Raw genomic sequence first — 26651 nt, 5'->3', positions numbered from 1 at the left:
GGAATCCCCAGAATTCTTCACTGAGTTCATGAACGCTTTAGAATACAGACCTAAGGTGGGTCCCTTTTAAAGAAGACAGTCAGTGGATTATTGTTGAAGAATTTCAAGTGTGAAAAAATAATAGCTTTACGTTTCTTGTAAGGAATATTTACTGTACTTATGATTGTTTAATTAACATTGTACAGAACAGTTTGGAATCTAACATTGTTTTGAACTCAAAGCCATATGTCTGAGCTATGTTCCACATTTGAAGTTGATCTCACTAAAGCAGAGGTTCCTGTGAGAGTATATGTGCTGTACCAAAAACAGCCACCAGGTGACACACAAACTCCTGGGATTTTTCACAAATGTATCGTTTTTATCACAATATTACTTCTATCACAAACTGTAGGATTATTTGGACTCTATCTAACAGATGTGTGTTTTGTCAAGATATAAGTTTTCATTATGAAACACTGCAGTAATATGACACTTGGCTCCACCCATTAAGGGGAGGAGCCTGATACAGGACTTCCATGATGTTTGATTGCCAAACCGTTTAATAATATCTAATTTAGATGATTTCTAAAATATGTGAGAGAAACAAAAGGCAATAAAATGATAACCAAGCAAGCGCTGGTCCTGAAGGTTCTCCGCTTTTGATGATTGTCTCTCTCACACACACACACACACACACACACACACACAGGGATCAGTCTGAAGGACACACTGATGTTTATTGTGTTCACAGTAGCTTCTCCCTCCGACTGTACATAATCAAAGATATTATTACAATCACAGGCAGCCATGTGTCAGAGTTCATATCACTGAGAGAAACTAAACCTCTGTCATACATGAGAAACAGTGTTACATGCATCTGCTGCCCAAATCCACAGAACAGAACGGCATTCACATTCAATTAAATACAGATCACAGATCATGCAGACCAGCATCAGTGATGTCTGAAGACCTGCAGCACATGAACACTCAGGAGTCACCTCGTCATGGCCATTAGTGATCAGCTCTGGACCTCGTATACAGATCTAGTGAGAGCAGACTGTCTGTGTGCACAAACAACACAAGAACACTGCTCAGGAACCGGCGTCATCCTTCACTCACGCTGCTGGGATTCATTCATCTGGATCACGTCACCATGAGAAACAGATGACAGGAATAATTCAGCCAAAAATGTCTTTTCCAGATGTTCACTGATGGACTGGAGTGCTGGGGATTATTGTGATGTTTTTATCAGACTCTCATTCTGACGGCACCCATTCACTGCAGAGCATCCATTGAGGAGACACTGATGCAGTGCTACATTTCTCCAAACCTGATGAAGAAACACACTCCTCCTGATCTGGGACGGACCGAGAGTGAACACATTTACAGCTAGCGTTCATTTTTGGCTGAACTATTGCCTTATGGTCCCAAAAACAGACTTGAATTTCTTTGGATTTGGTGGTGAAACATGATTCAGTCGCAGCTTCACTAGTTTCACAGCGGTCAGAATCTCTAACTGATGAACACTACGTCAAATGAGATTCATACCACTGAGGAGGACGTTAAATGTGTGCTGAGATGCAGGAGGTCAGCAGCAGCAGCTCGTGACACATGATGAAGCTGAAGAAGTAGACGCAGAGGTCCGAGAAGACGTCGCTCATCTTCCTGTAGGTGTCCATGGAGCGGCTGATGACTTCAGCAGGGATCCCTGACAGCAGGAGCGCCGCCGTCAGCACCGTGCTCCGAGACTTCCTCTGCACCTGAGCACAGAGAGAGAGAGAGAGAGAGAGAGAGAGAGAGAGAGAGAGAGAGAGAGAGAGAGAGAGAGAGAGAGACACACACAGAGAGAGAGAGAGAGAGAGAGACACAGAGAGAGAGAGAGAGAGAGAGAGAGAGACAGACACAGAGAGAGAGAGAGAGAGAGACAGACACAGAGAGAGAGAGAGAGAGAGACACAGAGAGAGAGAGAGAGAGAGAGAGAGAGAGAGACAGACACACAGAGAGAGAGAGAGAGAGACACAGAGAGAGAGAGAGAGAGAGAGAGAGAGAGAGAGAGAGAGACACAGAGAGAGAGAGAGAGAGAGAGAGAGAGAGCCTTGCTGAAACACTGGACTGGACGTATATTACACACTCTCTTCATCAGACTATCATCACTTCTGATCTGATCTTTATGACACACAGACTCTGAAATCCTCCAGTGATGGTGTCAGTGTCAGGAAGAGCTGCACATGTCTGTGTTAGATTCGGTGAAGTTGTGTAATCGTTGGTTAACCATGACACCATGACACACACACATATTCACACACTGTGCTGCACGATCTTCACCATCATCTGGAATCTGTCCGTCTCATTACTTTATCAGTGTCAAAGCAGAGACAAACCTTGGGGAAGTACTTGTGCAGTCCCATGAAGCCCAGCTCCAGAGTGAGGAACGGTGCGAAGATGGACTGAAACACAAGAGACGGAGTTGAGAGGAGCTCTGGAGCAGAATCACACGTCTGCGTCTGCGCAGCACTCACCAGATACTGACACATGAAGATGCGCACGCAGACGGCCAGAGCCACGCTGCAGACGAGCCGGAACACACGGAACGAGTCCAGCTCCTCGTCCTCGCCGCTGACCGGAGACGGCTTCTCAGCGGACAGCTGTCCTCGCAGCTTCAGGGCATCATCGAAGCAGGACAGATACTCCTGCAGACCCCTGCGAGGAGACACAGAGCGCTCCTCATCCTCACCGCTCCTCTCAGACGCTTCAGAGACACCCACCGGAGAGCTGGAGGAGGACCAGGGCTCGCTCCGCTCCAGATCCAGGTGGAACCGCGGCTCCAGGACTCTGGCTGCTGTTAGACACAGAACCACACACCAGAGTCTGTGAGAGAACCAGATCAACATCTCCATGTGCTGGAACTGTGCTCACTCTCAGATCATCCCAGATCAGGATGAGTTTGTTTCTTCATCAGGTTTGTAGAAATGTAGCACTGCATCAGTGTCTCATCAATGGATGCTCTGCAGTGAATGGGTGCCGTCAGAATGAGAGTCTGATAAAAACATCACAATAATCCACAGCACTCCAGTCCATCAGTGAACATCTGGAGAAGACAACAGCTGACACACATCCAGCATTAAGATGTTCAACTCAAATATGAGTCTATAATAACAGTGTTCTGGTCTGAATCAGGAGAGAAATCTGCACAGATCAAGCAGTGTTTATAAGTCAAACAGCTTTTTAGAAGCTTATTGTGATGTTTTATCAGCTGTTTGGACTCTCATTCTGACGGCACCCATTCACTGCAGAGCATACATTGATGAGACACTGATGCAGTGCTACATTTCTACAAACCTGATGAAGAACACACTCCTCCTGATCTGGGACGGACCGAGAGTGAGCAGATTCAGCACATGTTGATCTGGATTCTTCTGTGTGTGTGTGTGTGTGTGTGTGTGTGTGTGTGTGTGTGTGTGTGTGTGTGTGAACAGAGTGATTCTGTAACTCTCTTTGGTTCTCATGTTCAGCAACTGGTGTAAAGACTGAAAGTGAAATTGGGTTTTTACTTCAGGATCAAATCCTGTCTTTCCTTTGAGGTAAAAAAGAGGCTTGTTGCAGCCACTTTTATGTCTGTACTGGACTAAGGTGATGTTTTATATATATGCATGCATCTTCACAGTGTTTCCATGCTTTAGACACGGTTTATCAGGAACACTGAGGTTCAGAACCAATCTTAAAACCCTCACTCATCAATGTGTGTTGTATGCTCGGGTTGGCTAGTCTGCATATAAAGAAGTGGGCTCCAAAAGCCTATGGCTAAATCTAATTTTTATCTGGAATTAAACAGTTTAGAAGACTGTCCGATGTAGAATAGGAGTCATCATCTGAGATATCTGTCCCTGTGAGAGGTCAGTGTGCTCGGACTCACGCCTGCTGTCCGCCTCGGTCTGGCTGAAGCCCACGATCTTCTTCATGCGCTCCTCTGAGTTCAGCAGTAACCTCCTCCTGCGCACCTCCGCGCGTCTCTGCGCCGCACTGCCCCGCTCCCGCGCTCCGCTCTCGGCCTCCATCACTGCACTGACGCGACGCTGATGACGAACACGCGTGTTATTACTGAAGGGGCGGAGCCTCTCCGAAAGTGTCCCCTATGGATGACGAGACCGTTTCAACATAAAAGTCCGACCTAATTTGCAAAAGTCTTGTGCGTGTACCATACCAAATTAAAGTATCAATTCTGATTTATTTGAGTAAAAAATTTGTTTCCTTTACCAAGAAAATGGAAAGAGGAAAACCACTATTTTCTGTTTCAAACTTTCACATAGCATCTTTAGGTAATAACATTAAAAATTGAAATCCAAGTTTTGATTTATTATAAAATGTACATGTTGAAACTGATGAAAAAACACAACATAGTAAGTCATCTTTCTATAAATTACAGCAATAAAATAAAATTGTGAACAAGAACATGAAAACATCACATTAGACCACAGAAATAGCAGCTTGTCAGTGATCTACGGCTCTGTGTATTTAAAGGGGTCATATGATGTGATTTCAATCTTTCCTTTGTCTTTGGAGTGTTACAAGCTCTTGGTGCATAAAGACGATCTGTAAAGTTGAAAGACTAAAGTCTCAAACACAGAGATATTCTTTCTAAAAGTTAAAACTCTCCATACCCCCCTAAACACACTTCATCCTGCAACAACTGGACAAAACAGGGACAACAGCCCTCCAGACCAAACTGACCCAGCTCTCTGTCCCTCGCTCTATCTGTCAGTGGATCACCAGCTTTCTGACAGATAGGCAACAGTTAGTGAGACTGGGGAAATTCACATCAAACAGCTGCTCCACCAACAGTGGTGACCCTGTAACGCTTCTTCTCGGATAACTCGTTAAATGCATTAAGTGAAAGAGAAAACGCAGAGTTGGTGTTCCACACATTTAATGGCTGGTACACGACAACGCACTCCTCTCATACATGAGAGATTAACTCTTTCTTGGCGTTACAAACAAAGTAAAGAGAAAAATAACAACGAGAAGGCAGAGCGTACTTATCATCCATGGGGGTCCTCATTAAACACACATATAGTCCTTCTGCGTCATCACCACATAGCGTGCGTTACAAGTCAAGTGATTAGTCTCTTAAAGGGCACACCGCACTATAATGTGATACATGCAAAATACATAGTTTTGGCCGTTACAGATTCCCCACCGGAAAGAAAAAGGCTGTCCCCAGCCGTACACAACATAAGGACAACGGTAAAATTCAACTCCATACATGGAAACTTGGAAATCCATCAACCCAAAACATATTTTACATACAGAAGGCAATAACTGGCATACACGTCAGTACAGCTTCACATTATACAGTATGCTTTTCAACGGCATATCACATAAAAAAAAAAAAAATGTTTGTGTAACCAATCCAAATGTGTAAAACAATTTACTTGTTTTTCCTCAACACAACACATGAAACTATAACAATTAGAACAATGCTTTCTAGAGTCCCACTGCTACGCAAGGAAAGTAAAGCGTATTAGTAACTTTTAATACAGGAGAAATTCAAACAAGCAAACACATTACTACTTCAGATCCAATCTGTCAGTATGATACTCGTTAGTCCATCTATTGTCTGACCACCCTGAGGTGATTCTAGGTGCCAGTCTAGGTCTGAGATTGTAGCGATGACCTTCAAGATCAATGTCAAAGTCAGGAAGATGTGTATGTTGTGAAGATGTGTTAGCATCAGCGTCTGCATTACGAGGACAACTGCTCATGTTATGCTTGGTCACGTCATGTGAATTGTCAATAGGATCGTCACAATTAACATCAGCCTCATTAGGCAGAGAAAAGCAAGCGTCTTGAGGTTGGTCTGCACCCCTCTGTTTCACCAGCAACGTGTCCCCCAACCCCTCATCTGGTGTTTCAGACTCATCCTGAGACCCATTTGGTGTATGGCTGCTGCATGCGTTCCAAGTGTGGAAAGGCTGCATATTGACCACATGATAGACACCAGCATCCTGTCCTGTGTCCAACTTCGCAAGTCTGTAATTCACATCAGACAAAACTTGGGTGACACGGTATGGACCAGAGTACAAGGGTGCCAGTTTTGCTGTAAAATTGGCCAGAGCATCTGATTTAGGGTGGGTTTTCACTCTGACAAGATCACCAATGGCATAAAAAACAGAGCGACGTCTTTTGTCATAATGCTGCTTCCTTTTGTTGTGACTGGTTTCCAGGGCTGCCCTAGCATGGCCATGTGCCTCTTGCAATGTCAAACGTAAGCTCTCAGGATAAGGAATTTCAGGTTCCTCTATTCCATCCCAGACAGGCTGAGTCACCAGGTCCAATGAAGTGTTCAACTCCCTCCCATACAACATCATGGACGGGGTTTGACCTGTACTCTCATGCGGTGCTGTTCGTAGTGCAAAGCAAATTTGTGGAATATATCGGTCCCAGGTTGTATGTTTATCATCCACATATGCTCGAATTGCTGTCTTGAGAGTCCGGTTCACCCTCTCTGTGGCATTTGTCTGTGGGTGATATGCCGTTGTGAGGCGATGTTCTGTTCCCAGAAGAGTGAGCACCCGTTCAAAAAGGTCGCTCATGAAAGGGGAACCTCTGTCTGAAATTAGATATGTGGGGGCCCCATGACGGGAAAACACTTCACTTAGCAGTTTATTTGCTGCCACTTGAGCAGTAGCTTCTCTCACTGCCACGATCTCGACCCACTTTGAAAAATAATCGACAAAAACCAAAATGTAAGAATTTCCACTGGGAGTACGCGGCAAAGGGCCAACGAAATCCACCCCAACATACTCCCAAGGTTTTTGGGGACGAATTGGGACCATTAGACCAGCAGGTTTTCTCTGACTTGGTTTAGTCAGTTGGCAAACCGTGCAAGAGGTTACATATTTCTTCACCTCAGATGCCATTTTAGGCCAGAAAAACCTGTGTTTCAGTCGGGCCAAGGTCTTGGTTATCCCTAAGTGACCCGCAGTTGGGTGATCGTGGTAGTATCTCAGCAAGGTACTTCTGAGAGAAGCAGGAGCATACAGCTTTAAAGATTTCAAGGGGTGGATGCCGCAAGCAGGTTTGGGATCTTGGAAGTACAACAGGCCATCCTGAATGGAATACTGAGAGCAATCATCCATCTCACTCTCCTGTTGTAATGCGGCCTCCATTTTACGGAGGAGATCACCTGTGATTGGATCATCAAGCTGTAATTGTCTGACATGAGAGCGATCCGTAAGTGTCACTGAAGGTAGCGTACGGAGATCAAGACCACCAATCACAGCGTAGTCAGGAAGAAGGTCCATTGGTGGCACATCATCTGCTAGAGGATTCCTTGACAGCGCATCAGGGACTTTGTTTCGAGATCCAGGCTTGTGGACAACATCGAAATCGAAGTCCTGAAGGCGGAGAGACCAACGAGCAAGGCGGCCAGTGGGGTTGGGACGGGACATCAACCACCTGAGCCCGCTGTGGTCAGTGAAGACTGTGACATGGAGACCCTCAATGTAAGGCCTAAAGTGCTCAAGGGCCCAAATGACGGCCAGACATTCCTTCTCGGGCGTTGAATAAGGTTTCTCCGATTTATGCAGGGCACGACTAGCATACGCCACAGCAACTTCCCTGCCATGCAGATCTCTCTGCATCAGTGCAGCTCCTAGTCCCGCATCACAGGCATCGGCATGAACAAAGAAAGGTAGAGAGAAGTCAGGAAAACTTAGCACTGGTGCCGAAGTTAATTTTTGTTTCAGAAGGTCCATGGCGTCTTGGCATGCAGAGTCCCACACAAAAGGAGCATCATTTTTAGTGAGCGCAAACAGTGGTTCAGCGTGGTGGGCGTAGTCCTGTATGAACCGTCGGTAATAGCCTGATAGGCCCAAAAACTGCCTCACCTGCTTCACATTGACAGGGGTTTTAAAGTCCATAACAGCCTTCACTTTGGCCTGGTCCGGCAGGATGCCACTCGGACAGACGCGGTACCCCAAAAAGGTGAGCTCTCTGCGACAAAACTGGCATTTGACCAGTTTAATGGTCAACCCGGCAGACTTGAGCCGTGAAAGGACTTCCCTGAGGTCATTGAGATGTTGGTTGAAAGTGGGCGAAGCCACAACAATGTCGTCCAAGTAGACTGCACAGCACCTATAAATAAGACCAGCCAAGACACTGTTCATTAGTCTTTGAAAGGTCGCTGGTGCATTGCACAGACCAAATGGAAGCACACGGAACTGAAATAGCCCACAATGTGAAACAAAAGCAGTCTTAGATTTAGAGTCTTCTGCCATGGAGACCTGCCAGTATCCCCGAGCAAGGTCGATCGTGGTCAAAAATTTTCCTCTAGAAAGGAAGTCTAAGGACTCATCAACTCTTGGTAATGGATAAGAATCCTTCACAGTAAGCTGGTTCAACCCACGATAGTCCACACAAAATCGTGGTTCACCACAAGGTTTCTGAACAATCACCACGGGGGCTGCCCAAGGACCTGTTGCCGGTTCAATGATGCCATCGTTCAACATTTTTCCTATTTGATCCTCAATCAAACGCTTTTTAGCTGGGGAGGTTCGATAAGGGGGAAGGTGGACTGGCTTGGCGTTCCCCGTGTCAATGGAGTGCTCAATTAGTGATGTGCGACCCAGATGACCGTCAAAGAGATCAGAAAAACTTTCAAGTAGCCCTGACAGTTGTTCCTTCTCAGCATTACTCAGACATGCTTCTTCAACCTTTTCTCGAAGTGCGGAAGATAGGACTTCCATAAATAACAAACTGCTTTCCGGCTCCTGCACTTCCCTGCCTTCCATCTCCTCTATTAATAAAGGATCGTTGCCTATGACAACAGTTCTGGATGGGATGTGAATGGTGATGGAGGCACGCAACATGAAGTCCATCCCCAAGACCAAGGTTGAGGGTAAGCGTGGGACAATGGCAAACCTGTGATAAAAACGCTGTCCCATGAAGCCAAAAGCCAACCATGTCAGCCCTAAGGGTTGGCATGCCCCACCATCTGCTAGTTGGATTGGGGGAGCAGACCATGGTTTAATGTTAACCTTCAGTTTGGCATGATTCTGAACAATGTCCGCTTGCACCGCAGAAAGTGATGCGCCTGTGTCAAGTGTAGCATCTAACACCTGGCCATGTAGGTTAATCTTGACTCTAAATGGAGTGTTCCAAAAGGAAGGTGATGTGGGATCTTCCACATGGCAAAGGACAGGATGTTCTGGAACAGCAGCATTAGACGGTTGAGGCGAAATTATCTTCTGGAGGGAGGATTGCCTCTGCGAATCATCCTCCCCCCTTTGGAGTTTCTCTTGTGCCTTACAAATGAGCTTCCTTCCCCTGCATTGCTACTTTCAGGGTCGTTTGTAACTCTTGCATCAAGAGCATGTTCCGAATGAGCATTAGGGGACTCACTTTGTTGTGAGCCATTTCCAGAAAGTGAGTTGCAGTCTGGACATGTTCGAGAAGTGAAGCCAGGGCGTGAGCACTTGTAACAGTAGGTTTCTTTGACAAATTTAGCTTTATTCTGCATTGCAGGCAATGAACATTTACTTGGTCCCAGGACCACATGGAGCTCGTGAGCCCTCAGCAGAAGATCCATACCAGAGGAAACAGAAGTTCCATAGAGAGCCACTCTATACTTTTCAAGAGCATGTTTACAAATAAGGTCGATTTGTTCTTGCTCCGGCGGAGGAGTTTTCAGTTTTCTGAATTCACTTAGCATGTGAGCCACAAAAGTAGGAAGGGGCTCTTCAGGGCTTTGCATACGGTCCAAGATACCTCTCATTATTTGTTCCTGGCTGTCAGAAGGAAGAAAGACTTTCCTGAAGAAATCACAGAACTGGGCCCATGTAACGACATGTGCGTCAAGGACTGAAAACCATTTCTTTGGCTCTTTTGCTAAAAACCGTGGCAGCTCGAGAAGAATCTGAGCATCGGTTAAATCAAGGGAGGTTCTGTACACATTGACCGATTGTAGCCAATCCTCAGGGCTAACGTGTCCGTCTCCCGCAAACACAGGTGGTTCAAGCCTTGACTGGTACAGAACAGAAGCGAGGATTCTACTAGTATTACTCACATCAGAAGAATTGGGCTGTGGTGAGAAAGTCGTGTTTGCGTGAGAAAAGTTATTGGTGGTGGTACTTTGTAATGGCATTCGGTCTGGAGGAATATGGATGTGTGGCGTAGAGCTGGCCATAGGAGGGAGCTGCACATGTGGTGCTGCAGGGTTGTTGACATCAGGAGGACCAAAACGTCTTAATATACTCTGCTGCAACTGGAGAGAATCGTTGAGGCACTGTTGCAACACAGATACTTCAGCTTGTAAGAGCTCCACTTGAGTCTCCAGGCTCACACGCTTAGGTAACTTTGGTCTCTGTCTGGGGGCAGAATCTGGTAATGTGTAAGTCAAGTCAGTGTTAAAGTCTGGGTGATAAGCCATATCAGCTAATGTGCATTTACATAACCAGCAATCTAGAAATTGTAAAAATTCTAAATGTAACCCAGAAAAATACAACCCGTTATTAAAATGCACACACCATCAATAAAATCTTCAAAAAAAATTCAACAATTCCTTTGAGTTAGTTATAGTCTATTTTGCAAGAGCTTAGTATTTTTCGTAACAGAATAGGCCCAGAGCAAAAGAATATGTTGCTTTAAATTGAATGAAATGTTACTTGACCATGGAAAAATGTCCGGAGTTTGAAACTATTCCTCAGTCCAGCATAAGTAAATACAGTTCACGATGAAGAAAAACTGTTCCAACAGGTGTATTATTTCCTCAAAATGTTCAAAACGAAATTCCAATGCACAACAAAAATAAACCACAAGTAGTCTTTGAAAAAGAAAAATCTCTGCTGTTCGCTTGTGCAGTCAAATTCAACGTGCACACACACACAAAAATCCTTGCTGAAATATCCCAAAAAGATTATATACAAAAAAAAATATCAGTCTGTGCTTGGAAAACAGGCAGGGAAAATTTTTAAATTAGATCACTCCCTCAAAAGAAAAAATAATCCTTTGTTCCAACTGAACTATTTCGTTCAAAAAAACATCACCACCAGCTTGTAAACAATATCAAAATGTTCAATAAAGCACAAAGTCCAAATGTTGCAGATTAATCCGCTGTCAACAAAACTGCGTCATCCACTCACGCAGAAATACAGGTGTTCCTTCCTTGCGCACATGGCAACCAGATTTAGCAAGCTAATCTCACCAGTTTCCACGATGCCGATTGAACACTCTCACGGCTCCCCAACTCCCGTACTAGTTTTAGGGTTTCATCGCCGTAGGTCCCACACAGATGACGGATCCAGCTTCAGTTGTTCGGGCGCCAATTGTAACGCTTCTTCTCGGATAACTCGTTAAATACATTAAGTGAAAGAGAAAACGCAGAGTTGGTGTTCCACACATTTAATGGCTGGTACACGACAACGCACTCCTCTCATACATGAGAGATTAACTCTTTCTTGGCGTTACAAACAAAGTAAAGAGAAAAATAACAACGAGAAGGCAGAGCGTACTTATCATCCATGGGGGTCCTCATTAAACACACATATAGTCCTTCTGCGTCATCACCACATAGCGTGCGTTACAAGTCAAGTGATTAGTCTCTTAAAGGGCACACCGCACTATAATGTGATACATGCAAAATACATAGTTTTGGCCGTTACAACCCTCAGGGATGTGTTCTCTCCCCACTGCTTTTCTCCCTGTACACCAACGACTGCACCTCTAAAGACCCCTCTGTCAGGCTCCTAAAGTTTGCAGATGACACTACAGTCATCGGCCTCATCCAGGACGGTGATGAGTCTGCTTACAGACAAGAGGTTGAGCAGCTGGCTTTCTGGTGCAGTCTCAACAACCTGGAGCTGAACACGCTCAAAACAGTGGAGATGATGGTGGACTTTAGGAGAAACCCCCCTGCACTCCCCCCACTCACCATCACGAACAGCACTGTGACTGCAGTGGAGTCATTCAGGTTCCTGGGAACCACTAATAAAAATGTGCAATAATATTTACCACCTCAATCCTAGTTCATCTCACTCTATCCCATTCCATTATCATCTATAGCACAACTGTTAATACAGTTTATTTTTCAATCTATTTTGCATTATTGGTCTTAATATTTAATTTTTTTGTCTGTGTGTTGCCGTTGTCTCTGTGTACTGGAAGCTTATATCACTAAAACAAATTCCTTGTTCGCGCAAGCATACTTGGGAAGCTCTTTCTGATTCTGAAATGCGAAGTTTTGCGTGTCATGTGTGTGTGTGTGAGAGAGAGAGAGAGAGAGAGAGAGAGAGAGAGAGAGAGAGAGAGAGAGAGAGAAAGAAAGAGAGTGAAACAGAGAGAGAGAGATGTAGAAAAAGAGCGATGGAGATAGACACACACACACACACACAGTGGAGTCATCTATCTTAATCGTATGTGGCTTGTGTTCTGCAAACACTTAGGAGCTTCATCACTGTGTCTGTCACGTGACTCTGTTCCTCTTTCAGCTTGAACTGATGGTAAAACTAAGGACATTATTAACTGTCTTTATATTTATTTTGAAAGATTAAGCTCACGATTATGGAAAGGGGCGTTACATTTCCTACGAGTGCTAGCGGTGTTCGGCCAATCACAATGCACTGGGTCAGCTGGCCAATCAGAGCAGACTGCGCTTGTCAGAAGGAGGGGCTTTGTAGAAAACAAGGCGTTTGAGAGAGGCGGGGCATAGAAGACCCACAATAATATACAGTGTTTGAAAAATTAGAGCATTAAAGCATGTCAACATACTCTGTTACACCAAATACACCATAAAGATCTTTAAAAAAAAAAAGCATAATATTACTCCTTTAAGTTTTTGATATAAGTTTTGTAGACAAACAGTAGCCTAGTTATGCACAAACACAAGTCTGTAGTAAAGTTTGTATGCTTGTTATGGGTTGATTCCACCCAGGGGCGGAGCTACTCTAAAGGAGGCGGAGCCATCAGGCACGTCATTCACACAGAGGCAGTTCTGGGATTTCTTCTGGAGGGCAGAGATTTATTACAGTATGGAACCAAAATAAATTGCATCTGAACATAGGGTTAGGAATTGCCCCGTATGTTCATGTGTGTAAAACAGTAAATTAGTGTTTTTGAGAGCAATCTGTGTTTCATGTGAAAAAGGTGTTGATAAATTAATATTTAGTAAAATTAGACTCAGTGCTTCTGCTGGAATATATAACATGTAATGAGACCAAATAGCTTTGCTAATAATTGTGTATTTTCGTACAAATTGCGAAAACCCATTAAAACCCATTTGCTGTGAAACACAGTGACTGACTCTACTCTTCATCAGGTCCTGATGGAGCCAGGGACACGTGATGATGATGATGATGAGAGGACATCAGAGCAGAAAGCCAAAGGAACTGGAAACAGCTGAGATGTTCAGGAGAGCTCACACAGAGACTTCCTCTTTAATGACTTCATTCCTTCAGAAAGTTCACATGTACAAAATTGCTGAGAATTTACAAATCATTTCTCAAAAACAGTTGTGTGTGCTAAAATGAGCTGAACAACCGCAGAGGAATCAAGAGGATTTTTTTGTTTCAAATATAAAAAATATTCCTCTGAATGGTGGATTTAACAGAATCAAGACTGAAGCTCAGATTATTGTGTTCCTCTTACCTTCATCAGTTCTCTGCTCACAACCACACATTCAATGTTAAACTCTACTCATGGCAGAGAAATCTCTGTATTTATTCTCTATTTTGTATTATATTTCAAGCTTTAAGCACACAGTCAGCTTCCACACGTCTCTGTAGCTCATCACTTCCTCTAAAGCTCTCAGATTCAGCCAGATCTTAAAAATATCTTCATACAAAGAAAAAGAAAGAGTCCCACGCAGTTGATTTTTATCATCTCGCATCATCTGAATAATGTTTTTACTAAAATTAACAATCTTGAATATAATATCGGTTTATCAATATACATGTTTCTATGATGTGTAAAGATCACAGGGTGGCGTGTGTGAATCGGTCCGTGTTAAACATCACACACAAAGCATCTCTTCTCAGTGAACCTGTGTCTGAGATCTTCCATTAAAACAAGGACTGAAGAACACAGACAAACCTGTGACAAACCACACTAATTATAAAGCGCTATTTCTGGATAGCACTAATTACAAAGGTCGTAAGAAATTCATAAGAAACCATTTTTGTTGTTTATTTCAGGATCTCTCCTCACACAGACGCGTCCGGCTCCGCAGCAGGGCATTGTGGGATCACTTGGAGATCTGCTGCTGCAGGTGCAGGAGGAACTCGTAGTAAGAGAGAGCGGATTCACTGAGATCCTCGATCATGTTCTGCATGAACTCAGCCTTGAGCGGAGACTCGTCTCTGAAAGCCAAGAGAGGAGCGTCAGACTCAGTCATCATTAACTCCTCAAACACTACTAGCACTGGAGTCTGAGAGCCTTGCATTAAACAGAAGACACGGCTCGTCCGGCACAGCACTGATGTAAAACTGTAATCGAGGGAGTCACGTCAGAGTTAACTGTTAGCGTGTTTCTGACCTGATGACGTGCAGGACGGCGTGGAACGGCCGGGTTTCTCTCAGCCAGCCGACGAACGCTCGCAGTCGAGACGATCTGGCCGTGTCCAGCTCTGGAAGCTGGTTCTGAGGAGAGAGCAGACATTACTCTTCTAATTCATCACACTCTGAGCTGAGGACAGCAAACATCTTTCATTAAAAATAACTTGCAATCAGAGCAAAAATTAGATGGTACAAAAATGATCTCAATTAGGGTGCAAATATTAAACCGCAGTTATTGGCATGGAAAACCACAGAATAATTTCTAATGCAATCATTCACAGCATCAGTAGTCTGCAGTGTTTGTGAAGAGCGTGTCATGAGAGAGTGTACCATGTTGAGAGGAACAGCAGCGTAGCTCTCCGCTCCCAGCACTTCTGTGAGGAACACCGGGCTGCAGCTCCTGCCCACCCACAGATACAGGACCTGAGCAGAAGAAAGATGAAGCGCTGCACACTACCCTGTGTCTGAGTTCACAGCAGCAGAGCCGGTCAGATATTCAGCTTCTCTTCTGTTCTCATGTGTGGATGAGCAGCTCTCGAAGTCAAAAGACTGGATAAGACTTTCTCAGACTGGACTATTGTAATGCTCTCTGGCTCTTCCTGCATGTACTATCAAGCTTTTTCAACTGATCCAGCCTTCTGTTGTTCTCCTCATTAAGTCACATTGGATAAAAGCGTCTGCTAAATGGTGAAGTGTAAGAGTGTGAACTCACTGTGCCGCAGTCCATGAGGAACGCCGCGTCTCTGCTGAGCTTCTCCACGGACAGCTGAAGAGCTCTGGGCTGAGGAATCGTGCGGTCGTTGATGTTCAGAGCCCCCTGTCAGCAAGACAAACATCACATCAGTTTCAGACTGAAGCATCAGCACATACATTTGCACAAACCAGCGGCTGATCCTCACACGGGTGAGATGAAAGCAGTTAGATCAGCTTATGATCGTCATCTTTACCACCATAGGTCTTGAGAAGTGAAATCGGTCTTTAAACAGTCGCTTCCAGCTAAAATCAGAGTCCATAACACTTCCTGCAAAAAGTGCATCTGCTGTCGTCTCTCACAGATTAGTTTAAATCTGTTTAAACGCTGCTTGATCTGTGCAGATTTCTCTCCTGATTCAGACCAGAACACTTCTTCACTGGAGGAAGTGTTATTATGATTATAGACTCTTATGTGTTTGAGTTAAAATCATCTTAATGCTGGATGTGTTTCAGGTTTTGTCTTCTCCAGATGTTCACTGATGGACTGGAGTGCTGTGGATTATTGTGATGTTTTTATCAGACTCTCATTCTGACGGCACCCATTCACTGCAGAGCATCCATTGATGAGACACTGATGCAGTGCTACATTTCTCCAAACCTGATGAAGACACACACTCCTCCTGATCTCAGATGAATTGAGAGTGAACACATTTAGTTTGGGCTGAACTAATCCTTTAATGTTTGCTTAAGATAAAAAACTTTGTGTAATATATTTGTATAATGTCCTTAGAGAACTTAAACCAGCACAACTGAATATGCTGTAAAGATACTGGTCTTCATTTGAGATTAGGAACATGTGCATGACTCTGGAAGGTCTTATTCAGCATCCTGTATTTATAATCAGATCCCAGCGATGTGAGCGGGGATGCTGGACTGACCTCATCGGTCAGCTCGTCCACACGATACAGGCCTGGATGGACCATCATCATGAGGAACGCCAGCGGCTGGTGCTTCAGCTGACCCATGGCAAACACTCGCTCGTCCAGCCGGGTGCTGGCGCTCGTCCGGAAGGCTTTCTGAAACAGAGGAAGTGAAGAGGTCATTATGAGAGTGTGAAGACTGCGTGTGACGGGGGGGTCAGCGGGGGGACGTACGTGTTTGAGCAGGGCCAGGATGTAGAGCGGGAGCAGACGCAGGCAGGCGGGGGCCAGCAGACCGGGCTGCTGAACGGTCAGCACCGAGGAGCGGAAGGAGGACAGAGAGTCGATGGCAGCGTTGATCAGAGCATCACGAGCATCACTCAGACTCGCCGTCACCGAGCGATCCACAGCTGAACCACAGCACAACACAAAATATTTAGGTTCTATTTTCCAGTTTATTCAACGGTCAGATGGTCAGAAGCGTACCCATGCTGGCCAGAAGAGCAGTGATGGCCTGGACATCAGCTCCAGCGAAGATGTCTGACAGAGAGTTGACCACCGGCAGACACAGCGTGTGCACACGGATCCTCCGCTCTCCTGCAACAGCACAGAGCAGCGTCACATGACCAGTCAAGAGTCACATGACACGTCACATGATCAGCCGAGCGCCGCACCTTTGCTGGAGGTGTAGAGCAGCGCGGCCTGGAAGGACACGGTCTGCAGGTCCAGCAGGTTCTCCTCGATGCTCATCTGCACGGCGAAGCCGGCGTCGGGGTTCACGTTGGGCAGAGACAGCAGGTCAGTGGAGCGCACGAAGAAGTTCCCGTGGAAGGTGTGTATGGACAGACCTGCAGACGACAGAAGAACACATCAGTGCTCCGCAGGGACGCTCGGACTGACGCTCACACCTCCACACACACCTTTAGTGCAGCGGATCCTCATGACCGCCTCGAAGCCGATCTTACGCGTCAGGTATCTCTTCAGATCCTTCTGGAGGCGCTCCGTCTGAGCCGGGTTGTGCTGCTTGTGGTATGAAGGGTAGTAATAGACGCTTCCAGCCGAGTATCTGGATATACAGCCTTCAGGAGATGAAGCAGCGATCGTTAGACACACACCACACTGAAGCATTAACATCCATTCTGACCAGATTACACACGTGCACCTACAGAAGAGAGCTGGACACGGTCTCTGGACAGACCAGGTGTGCATCTGTCCGTTAGTAACTGAACTAAAAGAGACGACCGGTCTCACTCACGCTTCTGAACATCTCACATCTTCAGCTCTCCATCATTTACATCTCGTCTCACGCACACACATTACTGGAGATATACTGTAGACTGATGTTTAGATCAGTGTGTGTCAGTGTCTGCTCTACTGTTAGAAAGATCTGATTCACATCACAAGCAGCAGAACATCACACAAATATCAGCATCTGGAGCAAATCAGTTTGAGTTTCTGAATAAACCTGAGCTGTTTTTCCTTCATATCCTCACTGTATCAGAGCCGTAAAAGCCTGATGATCAAATATAATCTCCAACAAAAACATGTGTGTAAGGGTTCAGTAAACCGATTTTGGGACTACTCTTTCTCTCTGTAAGGTGTGTGTGATGGGGTCAGCAGTGCTCCTCAGAGACTGAAGGGTACAGGTGTAGTAGTGGGACACTGACCCAGAGAGGACAGGTCAGAGTACTGTGCGCTCAGCAGGAACAGATCCACGGCCACATGATGACCAGAACAGTCCAGAGCCAGCTTCTTATAGAAGTCCGTCGCAGGACTCAGGTGCTGCACGTCCTACAGAGGAGAACCAACACACAACAGCTGGAAATATCCCAGTGACAGCTAGCATTTCACATCATCAACTCTCTTAAAAAAGTTAAAAAAGAGCTGTTGATTTAACATGTTAATCTGGTGTGATTAAGGAAAGAGTAATGTGCAGTTGCAGACGATGCGGTGTCTAATGATCCTGATGACTGATCGTGTGATGGAGTCTATTAGAATACAGTTATTTGGGCCCCGCCCACCAGTTCTACATCCCGCCTGCTTAACCCCGCCCACAGATTCTACAGCACTGCCCTTTAGCCCCGCCCACCAGTTCTACATCCCGCCTGCTTAACCCCGCCCACAGATTCTACAGCACTGCCCTTTAGCCCCGCCCACCAGTTCTACATCCCGCCTGCTTAACCCCGCCCACAGATTCTACAGCACTGCCCTTTAGCCCCGCCCTCCAGTTCTACATCCCGCCTGCTTAAGCCCGCCCACAGATTCTACAGCAACGCAATTTAGCCCCGCCCACCAGTTGGCACATGTGGTGTAAATAATGAGAGGCAAATGCAGAAATCAAACAAGATGCTCTGAAGACAAGACGCTGTTCAGTGCTAAGTCTTTGCATCATTTTTAATGAAGATCCAGATTGAGTCCGCAAAAATTTGGTCCTTCGTTCACTTCATTTTACCGCAATGTGCTTTTATGTCAATGTAAATGTCTGATTATGTAATTATTGAAATCAAGGCTCAAAACAGTCAGTTTACACCCGGATCAATCACGCAGTCGATGGATCAGGTGGCTAACCTTGGCGTTGGCTCTCTGGCTGGGCTCTTCTCTGGGCTGGAGCGCTCCGATGCCGAGGGTTGGCAGCTGCGTCTGGAACACAGACATGCGTCCTCCGGTGGGACACAGCAGCTTGAAGGCGGCCTGCAGCGCCGGACCCAGAGCAGACTGAGTCTCCATCGTCTGAGCGAACATCTGCGGCAGACTGGTCAGCAGATCCTGCAGCAGCTGCAACGAGACCAGAGCATGAGATCACGTCTGACACACACACACACACACGCACACACACACACACACTCACCTCTCTGCACTCGCTCCGGTTGACCAGAAGGCTGTCCGGCGTCGGCAGGAACACATCTGAGGGAGGAACGGCTCACAGTCAGCTCAGGTCTGAGACCTCACTGCACTTCTGCACTGACGGGAGAACGCTCTTACCGTCGACGTCTGACACGATGAGCATCTGCGGCTGAGACAGGCCTTCCTGCAGGTTGTAGAAGTGGATGTTGCTGTCGAACGTGATGAAGCCGATCTTCGTCCGAGCGTCTCCGGGAAGCCTTCATGGTAAAGAAACACGCGACACACTGATGAGCGAGCTCAAGCGCAGCGGACAGCAGCTTCATCAGCGATGCTCACTTACGAGTCCAGGTTGTCCAGGAGCGTCTGACAGACCACGTCCAGATATCCGGTCTGCACCGCGTTATGAGACACGTCCAGGACGAAGAGGTAGACGGCGGGCTGCGGTGGCCTCAGCTGACATTACAGGGACACATCTCATCATTTCAGACATTAACTCTTCTCTGTACATAGAGCTTTCATGTTCATAAACACATCACTTATGTGTGGTAATCTTGATATTAGCACATCATTTAACAGATCTCTGTGACCTCTCCGCCACGGACTGTGTGAGGACTGTGTGAGACAAGCCTCTTCTCCTCGACTAAAGGTTAGTCCACTATTACAGGGCAGCCCTAGAAAATATAAAATCCCCAAACTCTAAATGTAAATAAAAACTATAACATCTCGCACCATGTATTCAGACGGGGCGATGAACTCGATGGTGGCGCTCTGCACCTCGGGTCTTTTGTGAGGCACTCCATACGATCTGCTGACCGGATTATACATGAACTCCTCTGGAACTGAGAGCACACGGTTCAGACACACATACAGCACATCAGCAGCAGAATCACTCGTCACACAGCGCTCACCATCATTGACTCGGTGACACAGGTTACACTTCCATCTTCTAGCGTCCACGAAGGTCACGAACGGGTTGATGTAGGTCCGACAGGAGCGGCAGCGTACGATGTTACTGGACGTCACTACAGGCAGTTGCTGAAGAGAGGAGTAATAACTGATGAGATGAGCGCTCGGGTCACGTCACCCAAGAGTCTAAACTCTAGAGTTATCATCATCTGAACTACAGGAGCTGAAGCCGCATCAGATGCACGTACACACACTGCTGGACGCATGTACACACACTGCTGGACGCACGTACACACACTGCTGGACGCACGTACACACACTGCTGGACGCACGTACACACACTGCTGGACGCACGTACACACACTGCTGGACGCACGTACACACACTGCTGGACGCAGGTACACAGCACAGTGCTGAAGATTCATGTCAGAAATACTGATTTGAATTAAGAAATGTTAAATGACTGAAGAATTACATTTAAAAAAAACTAATGCACTTCTGCAATTCGGCAACTAAGAGATTCTGTCGAACTGTTTGACATTTGGGATATTTTTACAGTGCTTCTGGGCGCTTTAGTTCCTGTTTACGACTATAAGCCTCTGACTATATCTCCTTCCACACACAGTCACATGATGATGAACTTTCATTTCTGAGTGTTCAGCGGTGCCTAGTGCTCTGTGTGTGTGTGTGTGAGATAGAGCGAGTGAGTGAGTGAGTGAGTGAGTGAGTGAGTGAGTGAGTGAGTGTGTGAGAGAGTGAGTGAGTGTGTGAGAGAGTGAGTTAGTGAGATTGTGTGCGTGTGTGTGTGTGTGTGAGTGAGAGACCGAGTGTGTGTTTGTGTGAGTGAGAGAGTGAGTGAGTGTGAGTGTGTGAGAGAGTGAGTGTGTGTGTGTGTGTGTGAGTGAGTGTGTGAGTGAGAGTGAGTGTGAGTGTGTGTGAGAGTGAGTGAGAGAGATGCTGTGTCTGAAATCGTTCACTCATTCACTAATCCCTATATGGATTAATGTAATGTGTGAGAGTGAGTGTGTGTGTGAGAGAGTGAGTGTGTGTCTGACAGTAAGTTTGAGAGTGTGAGTGAGAGAGTGTTTGTCTGACAGTGAGTGAGATTGAGTGTGTGTGTGTGAGAGAGTGAGTATGTGTGAGAGTGAGTGTGTGTCTGACAGTGAGCGAGAGAGTGTGTGAGAGAGTGAGTGAGTGTGTGTGAGAGTGAAAGTGAGTGAGAGTGAGTGTGAGAGAGAGATGCTGTGTCTGAAATCACTGATTCTAAACTGAGTTATTGCCTACATAACATATTTCAATATAGTGTAGGAAAAATGTTAAAACAGAAATAATAAAGATGTAAACTTCATCTCTCATTCAAGCTCGCTCGCTCCCGCTTCCAGCTCGACGCTACTCCGCATTGGATTGTGGGAAATAGTGCATCAGCGAGTGTACATCGGTTGTCATAATGAATTGTGTGCAGTGGTGGACAGTAATGGAGTAGCTTTACTTCCTTACTCTACTTAAGTACATTTTTCAAGTATCTGTACTTTACTGGAGTAGCTTTATTTTGAGTAACTTTTAATTTTACTTTACTAAATTCCAAAGCATAAGATCGTACTTTTAACTTAATATATCACGTGCTCCGACCATAGACTGTAAAGTATAAAATGCTTATATAAAATTAAATAAAGTAGCCTATATAAAATTGTAAACATCTATCTTTCAGTACTTTTTTTTTTACTTAAGTACATAAAAAAAATGGAGTACTTTTGTACTTTTACTTGAGTAAAATTGAAAAAGGAGTACTTTTACTGGAGTAATATTTTACTATACGTATCTGTACTTTTACTTAAGTACTTGATTTGTGTACTTCGTCCACCACTGATTGTGGGTAAAAAGTAGTGGACAAATGTAGGGAATGAAGTAGTTCACTCAGAATTCGGACAGCACTACAAAATGGCTGACAACCCATATAGTGCACTATATAGTGGATAAGGAGCGGTTTCAGACACAGCAAGAGAGTGAGTGTGAGTGAGAGTGAGAGAGAGTGAGAGAGCGAGAGTGAGTGAGAGTGAGAAAGTGAGTGAGGGAGAGAGAGTGAGTGAGGGAGAGAGAGTGAGCGAGGGAGAGTGAATGTGAGTGAGAGAGTAAGTGAGAGAGCGGGTGTGAGTGAGAGTGAGTGTGAGTGAGAAAGTGAGTGAGTGAGTGAGTGAGTGAGAAAGTGAGTGAGAAAGTGAGTGAGAAAGTGAGTGAGAAAGTGAGTGAGTGAGAGAGCGTCTGACAGCGAGTGAGTTTGAGTGTGTGTGTGAGAGAGTGTTTGTGTGAAAGTGTGAGATTCTGACAGTGAGTGTGTGTGAGTGAGAAAGTGTGTGTGAGAGTGAGAAAGTGAGTGTGATTCTGACAGTGAGTGTGTGTGTGTGTGTGTGATCACGTGACTCACTGAGAGGTCTTTGAAGGGGTGTAGCAGGAGGCCGAGGGGAAGCTTGGCTTTGTTCAGCAGAGCCTGAGTCTGTGGGATGCTGGTGAGAGTAGAGCGGAAAACCCTGAGGAGAGAGCAAACCATCAGCGGAGTGCACAGATGCGTCAGTGTGTGTGTGTGTGTGTGTGTGAGAGGGCACTGACTCTGGGCTGACGTTCAGCTTCTGCAGGTCCTGTGGCAGACAGGGCACCGGCGGAGACACGGCTCCTGGGGGGAGCACACTGCGCTCCTGAAGCAGGTTAACGGCCCTCAGAGCCTCTGGAGGTGGAGACTGCAGGCTTAACGCCGCTAACGAGGGGCTCAGCTGAGCAGACGGCTGGACGGGACAAACACACACTTTCAGACAATCGAGGACACACAGCCTCGTGTTTCAGCAGGCGCTCAGTTAGAGGAACGGTTTAACCCTCACCACTAAACCAATCACATCAGCTGCTCTATTCTCTGTTCAGACCTCATAATCATTATATCTCCTGAGCTTAAACATATGCATACTAATATTACTTGCATAACATTACAATTTGTCCATAACTTTGTTCTATGGTTTTAAATGCTGCATGATTTATGGCTGATATTGGGAAAAACCTGATAATGCCATTTTTCTTCTGTATACACGTTAAATATATTGTGATATGACTTTTCACCAAAAGACTTGAATAGTTCTGTTTGGAAAGAAGTAATAATTCTAGAATAACTGGGGTGATTTTGTTGGAGGAGCTTTAGCAAATAAAACAGAAATAAAGTAATAATAATAATGACTTTTTATTGTAATTCTGATAAATTATAAATGATATATATAAGGAAATGTTTTGTATTAATGACATTACACCTAGAAAAATACATTTAATTTTTTTTTAACATTGTAATAAAAGAAAATTAAGTTTTTATTCTGATGTTTCTGGAAAATAAATTAATTTAAAACATAAATCTGTTTTGCGATTTCTGAAATAGAATGAACTTAATACTACTACTACTAATAATAATTAATAAAACGTATTCCTTTTAAGGAATAATCACACAATATTTCTCCCATATTTACATTTTATTAGTAAACCCCTGTTTGCCAAAATAAAGTTTGTTTTCATTTGATTAAAATAAGAAAATAAATTACTTTATGCCTTCATTTAAAAACAAGAAATAATAAAATACACAAAACACAGAATTTCTGGGGGGGGGGGGGGATAAATAAAGTAGTTTTTATGCATTTAAATATTAAGACATGTTTAAACACAGAATTTGGTAACAATAAAAGAGAAAAACATGTCATAGGCCATAAAAATGAATTTGAATATATTGATGTTAAGTTTAATGATTTGAATTAACTAGACATGTTTTTTGATTAATAATGGTAATTTAATCATTAAGGAGGAGTCCAGAAAAGTGAAAAGGGTACCGGTGTGTAGAGCGGTGTGTGTGCGGGAGGCATGGCAGGGGTCACAGGGGTCGTCTGTGCGCTGGACACACTCTGATAGGCCTGCAGTGAGGGGTGTGTGTGCATCACTCCCGCCGCCGCTGCACAGACACACGGGGAAGAGAGGAAACAACACTCCCTGAGCTTCTGACGGATAAATGCTCATTTCAGACTGAAAACATGCTCGTTTCTGAAATAAATCTGTTATTGACAGGTGAAACACTGCTGGTTGTGGAAGAACAGTCGCTGCAGAACCTTCCTCCGGCTCCTAATACCACAAATGTGTGTTTGAACTGTGCATTTAAAGCAGTTTCAGCTCGTGTGAGTGTTTGGTCACTTCATTTCACCACCGTTTCCTTTGAAAACCAGACACAGATCGATGCTGGATTTGCAGAGAGACTGAGATTAAAGTGTGTGTGTGTGTGTGTGTAAGCGGCGCTCTCCTACCATTGCTGTGTGTCCCGCTCACAGCTGTGGACCGAGGAGGACCGTACATCACATTCAGCGCAGGGCCAGCTGGACACACACACACACACACACACCAGGGAGATAGAGGGCCACAATACTTAATGGAGTAATGATGCTGAAAATTCAGTTTTCATTATAGAAATGAATTACAGTTTAACAGAGATTCACACAGAAAATAGCTGTTTAAACTATAATAATTAACTAATAATTTACTGTTTTTACTGTATTTTTGATCAAATAAACAGTCTTGGTGAGCAGAAGAGACATCTTTCAGAAATATTAACAAAGTATTAATTATTGTGTAGTGTGTGTGATATTATGGGATGTACCGGTCACAGAGGGTGCGGGCGGCTGCATAGTGTTGTGGAAGACAGGAGGAGCGCTGTGCTGCATCACGGATGGGACGGGGCTCCAGCCGGACTGAGGAGGAGGAGGAGGACGACTCTGGGGCTGCTGCAGGGGATACTGGGCATGAGGAGGAGGAGGAGGATGCTGAGGATGCTGGGACTGCTGAGGAGGAGGATACTGGCCCTGCGGAGGATGCTGTGGAGGATGCTGGATCTGCTGCTGAGGAGGAGGAGGTTGCTGAGGATGCTGGATCTGCTGCTGAGGAGGAGGAGGATGCTGAAGATACTGAGGCTGAGGAGGATGCTGAGCAGGAGGATGCTGGTAGCTGTTGGCGGGCGGTGTGCTCCTGTGGTTGGGCGTGCTGACAGGTGAAGGCTGGCGATGGCTGTTGCTGTAGAGGCTCGGGCCCGCCGGCGGAGCACCTTTGGTGGGGAGGGTGTTGAAGCCCGGCTGCGGCGGTGCCATGAAGCCCTGATTAGAGGAGAACACACCAACGGGGTTCTGTGACGGACCTACAGCACAACACAACAGAGAAGAGGCTGTTACAAACCAAACACTGACTAACTACAGGCCTAACTAGTCAGCATACACTAGTCCTAATCAGATTAACTCAGGAGAACGCCATCTTGACCCGGATGAAGATCTCCACACAGAGAGTGATGAGGACAGCGGAGCGATCAGATTAGACACGCTGAAGCTCTCGTGATGCAGGAGACAAACACATCACTCTGACATCACTCTGACATCACAGATCACTGAGAGAGAAACAGCCATGCTGTCAAATACCACTGAAAACATTTTCTGTGTGAATCTGTGTTAAAGTGTAATGTATTTCTGTGATGCTCCACTGTATTTTCAGCATCATTCCTCCAGTCTTCAGTGTCACATGATCTTCAGAAATCAGAATAATATGATTTATGATCAGTGTTAGAAACGACCAGCATACGTGTCACGCGCACAAAGCCTAGTCACATTTAAAGCCAAAACACTTGGTCTGCTCCGTCAGATTCCAGATTTTCTAATAGTTGTATGATGTTGTGCTCCAGGGTCTGATATACACATGATTCAGAGCAAACACACACACACATGCGTCCGGCTCTTTACTCTGTAAAACTTTACTGCTGTTACAACACAAACACACTGAGCTGAAGTGTGCCAACTCTGTCAGATAATCATAATAAAAAAAAATAAGACGAAGCATTTTAGAAAGGAGTTTCAGGCCCTGATCTCTGCTCTTATAGATCATGCTATCACACACACACACACACACACACACACACACGCACACACTCCACAGATGAGCTGAATCAGGACCAGGATTGGAAGCACTGTCCTCTCGTCCTCTGACTGTAATTATATTAATATAATAAATCCCTGTAAGATCACCATTTCTATTAACCTTCTAATTCTTTATTTTTAACCGTTTTTACTTTCACTCCTGCACTGTGACAAACGTGTTTCACAACATCCTCCCGTTCTCACACACACACACGCAACCTCAACAAATCACGGCAGGCGCGCGGGACTGAAGAACTGAGTTACATGGAGTCAATCAATCAATCAATCAGTGATCGATGAGCGTCGCGTCGCGTCAACGCGGTGATGTGGTGAACTCTACTCAATGATCAAGAGAATCTGGCCTGCGTCGAGCGACGCGATGATTCTGGCTGATCAAACACTGGAGGAAGTCTCGGCCTTAGAGCGTCGCGGGACGCGGACAACGCGCTTCAGAGTGACGCCCGACGCGTCAGTGGACGAACACCGAACTACTCACCGTTCGCGTGCGAGCCTCCCGCGCCGTTCTGTGACGCGAAGCCGCCGCTGGACATCCTGAAGCGTCGCTCGGTTCAGTAGGCGAGCGTCTCTCGGGTGTGTGACGCGTTCTCTCGCTCGACGCGTTCACTAATGTCACGGTGATACACCAGCGGAAGTCCAGCGGGAGCACGGAGAGCGCGCATGCGCACTTGGTACACGTGGCATTTCCTGTGTGAAGCCGCTTCCGGTCGTACTGGAAACACAGGTGCGCTAGGACCAGATTCAGGAACTCAAGCTGATGTTATAAACACTTCTAAACCAACACA

At 45.5% G+C, this 26651-nt stretch overlaps 2 protein-coding genes across 4 annotated transcripts; both read right to left on the bottom strand.

The window, feature by feature from the left end:
* Window positions 1-691: 691 nt before the first annotated feature.
* On the bottom strand, window positions 692-4066 carry LOC113063792 (calcium signal-modulating cyclophilin ligand-like). 2 transcript variants are annotated; one of them, XM_026234117.1, is made up of 4 exons: window positions 3893-4066; window positions 2499-2815; window positions 2361-2426; window positions 692-1739 (listed from the first exon to the last, which is right to left on the bottom strand). In XM_026234117.1, the coding sequence occupies exons 1-4, from the start codon at window positions 4032-4034 to the stop codon at window positions 1542-1544; spliced, it is 723 nt and encodes a 240-aa protein (XP_026089902.1). In that variant the 5' UTR covers window positions 4035-4066; the 3' UTR covers window positions 692-1541. The 2 variants fall into 2 exon arrangements, with proteins under 2 accessions (XP_026089902.1, XP_026089901.1); XM_026234116.1 differs by having other exon boundaries at window positions 2499-2818; window positions 3893-4063.
* Window positions 4067-13369: 9303 nt separating this feature from the next.
* sec24a (SEC24 homolog A, COPII coat complex component) lies at window positions 13370-26549 on the bottom strand. Of its 2 annotated transcripts, XM_026234111.1 has the most exons (22): window positions 26345-26548; window positions 24552-25082; window positions 24202-24270; window positions 23737-23855; window positions 22490-22662; window positions 22308-22410; window positions 19888-20014; window positions 19709-19818; window positions 19320-19432; window positions 19118-19236; window positions 18984-19039; window positions 18704-18910; window positions 17803-17926; window positions 17056-17214; window positions 16810-16983; window positions 16622-16732; window positions 16370-16545; window positions 16154-16291; window positions 15235-15339; window positions 14853-14945; window positions 14503-14606; window positions 13370-14327 (listed from the first exon to the last, which is right to left on the bottom strand). In XM_026234111.1, the coding sequence occupies exons 1-22, from the start codon at window positions 26397-26399 to the stop codon at window positions 14213-14215; spliced, it is 3081 nt and encodes a 1026-aa protein (XP_026089896.1). In that variant the 5' UTR covers window positions 26400-26548; the 3' UTR covers window positions 13370-14212. The 2 variants fall into 2 exon arrangements, with proteins under 2 accessions (XP_026089896.1, XP_026089897.1); XM_026234112.1 differs by lacking the exon at window positions 24202-24270 and having other exon boundaries at window positions 26345-26549.
* Between the last annotated feature and the right edge of the window lie 102 nt (window positions 26550-26651).

Source organism: Carassius auratus, chromosome 46 (genome assembly GCF_003368295.1).
Source record: "Carassius auratus strain Wakin chromosome 46, ASM336829v1, whole genome shotgun sequence".
NCBI lineage: Eukaryota > Metazoa > Chordata > Actinopteri > Cypriniformes > Cyprinidae > Carassius > Carassius auratus.
The sequence above is the reverse complement of the archived record's forward strand: the minus strand, read 5'-3'. Positions and strand labels throughout refer to the sequence as shown.

What these genes read in the sequence shown, in the direction of transcription:
- LOC113063792 (XM_026234116.1), bottom strand. Translation starts at nt 4,034, where the DNA reads ATGGAGGCCGAGAGCGGAGCGCGGGAGCGGGGCAGTGCGGCGCAGAGA. An exon ending in TCTTCATGTGTCAGTATCTG is followed by an intron (nt 2,427 to 2,498) that starts GTGAGTGCTGCG and finishes CTTGTGTTTCAG; the next exon opens with TCCATCTTCGCACCGTTCCT. An exon ending in TGCACAAGTACTTCCCCAAG is followed by an intron (nt 1,740 to 2,360) that starts GTTTGTCTCTGC and finishes CTCTGTGCTCAG; the next exon opens with GTGCAGAGGAAGTCTCGGAG.
- sec24a (XM_026234111.1), bottom strand. Translation starts at nt 26,399, where the DNA reads ATGTCCAGCGGCGGCTTCGCGTCACAGAACGGCGCGGGAGGCTCGCAC. An exon ending in GGGAGGCTCGCACGCGAACG is followed by an intron (nt 25,083 to 26,344) that starts GTGAGTAGTTCG and finishes GTTGTGCTGTAG; the next exon opens with GTCCGTCACAGAACCCCGTT. An exon ending in TGGACGAGCTGACCGATGAG is followed by an intron (nt 15,340 to 16,153) that starts GTCAGTCCAGCA and finishes TCTTGCTGACAG; the next exon opens with GGGGCTCTGAACATCAACGA.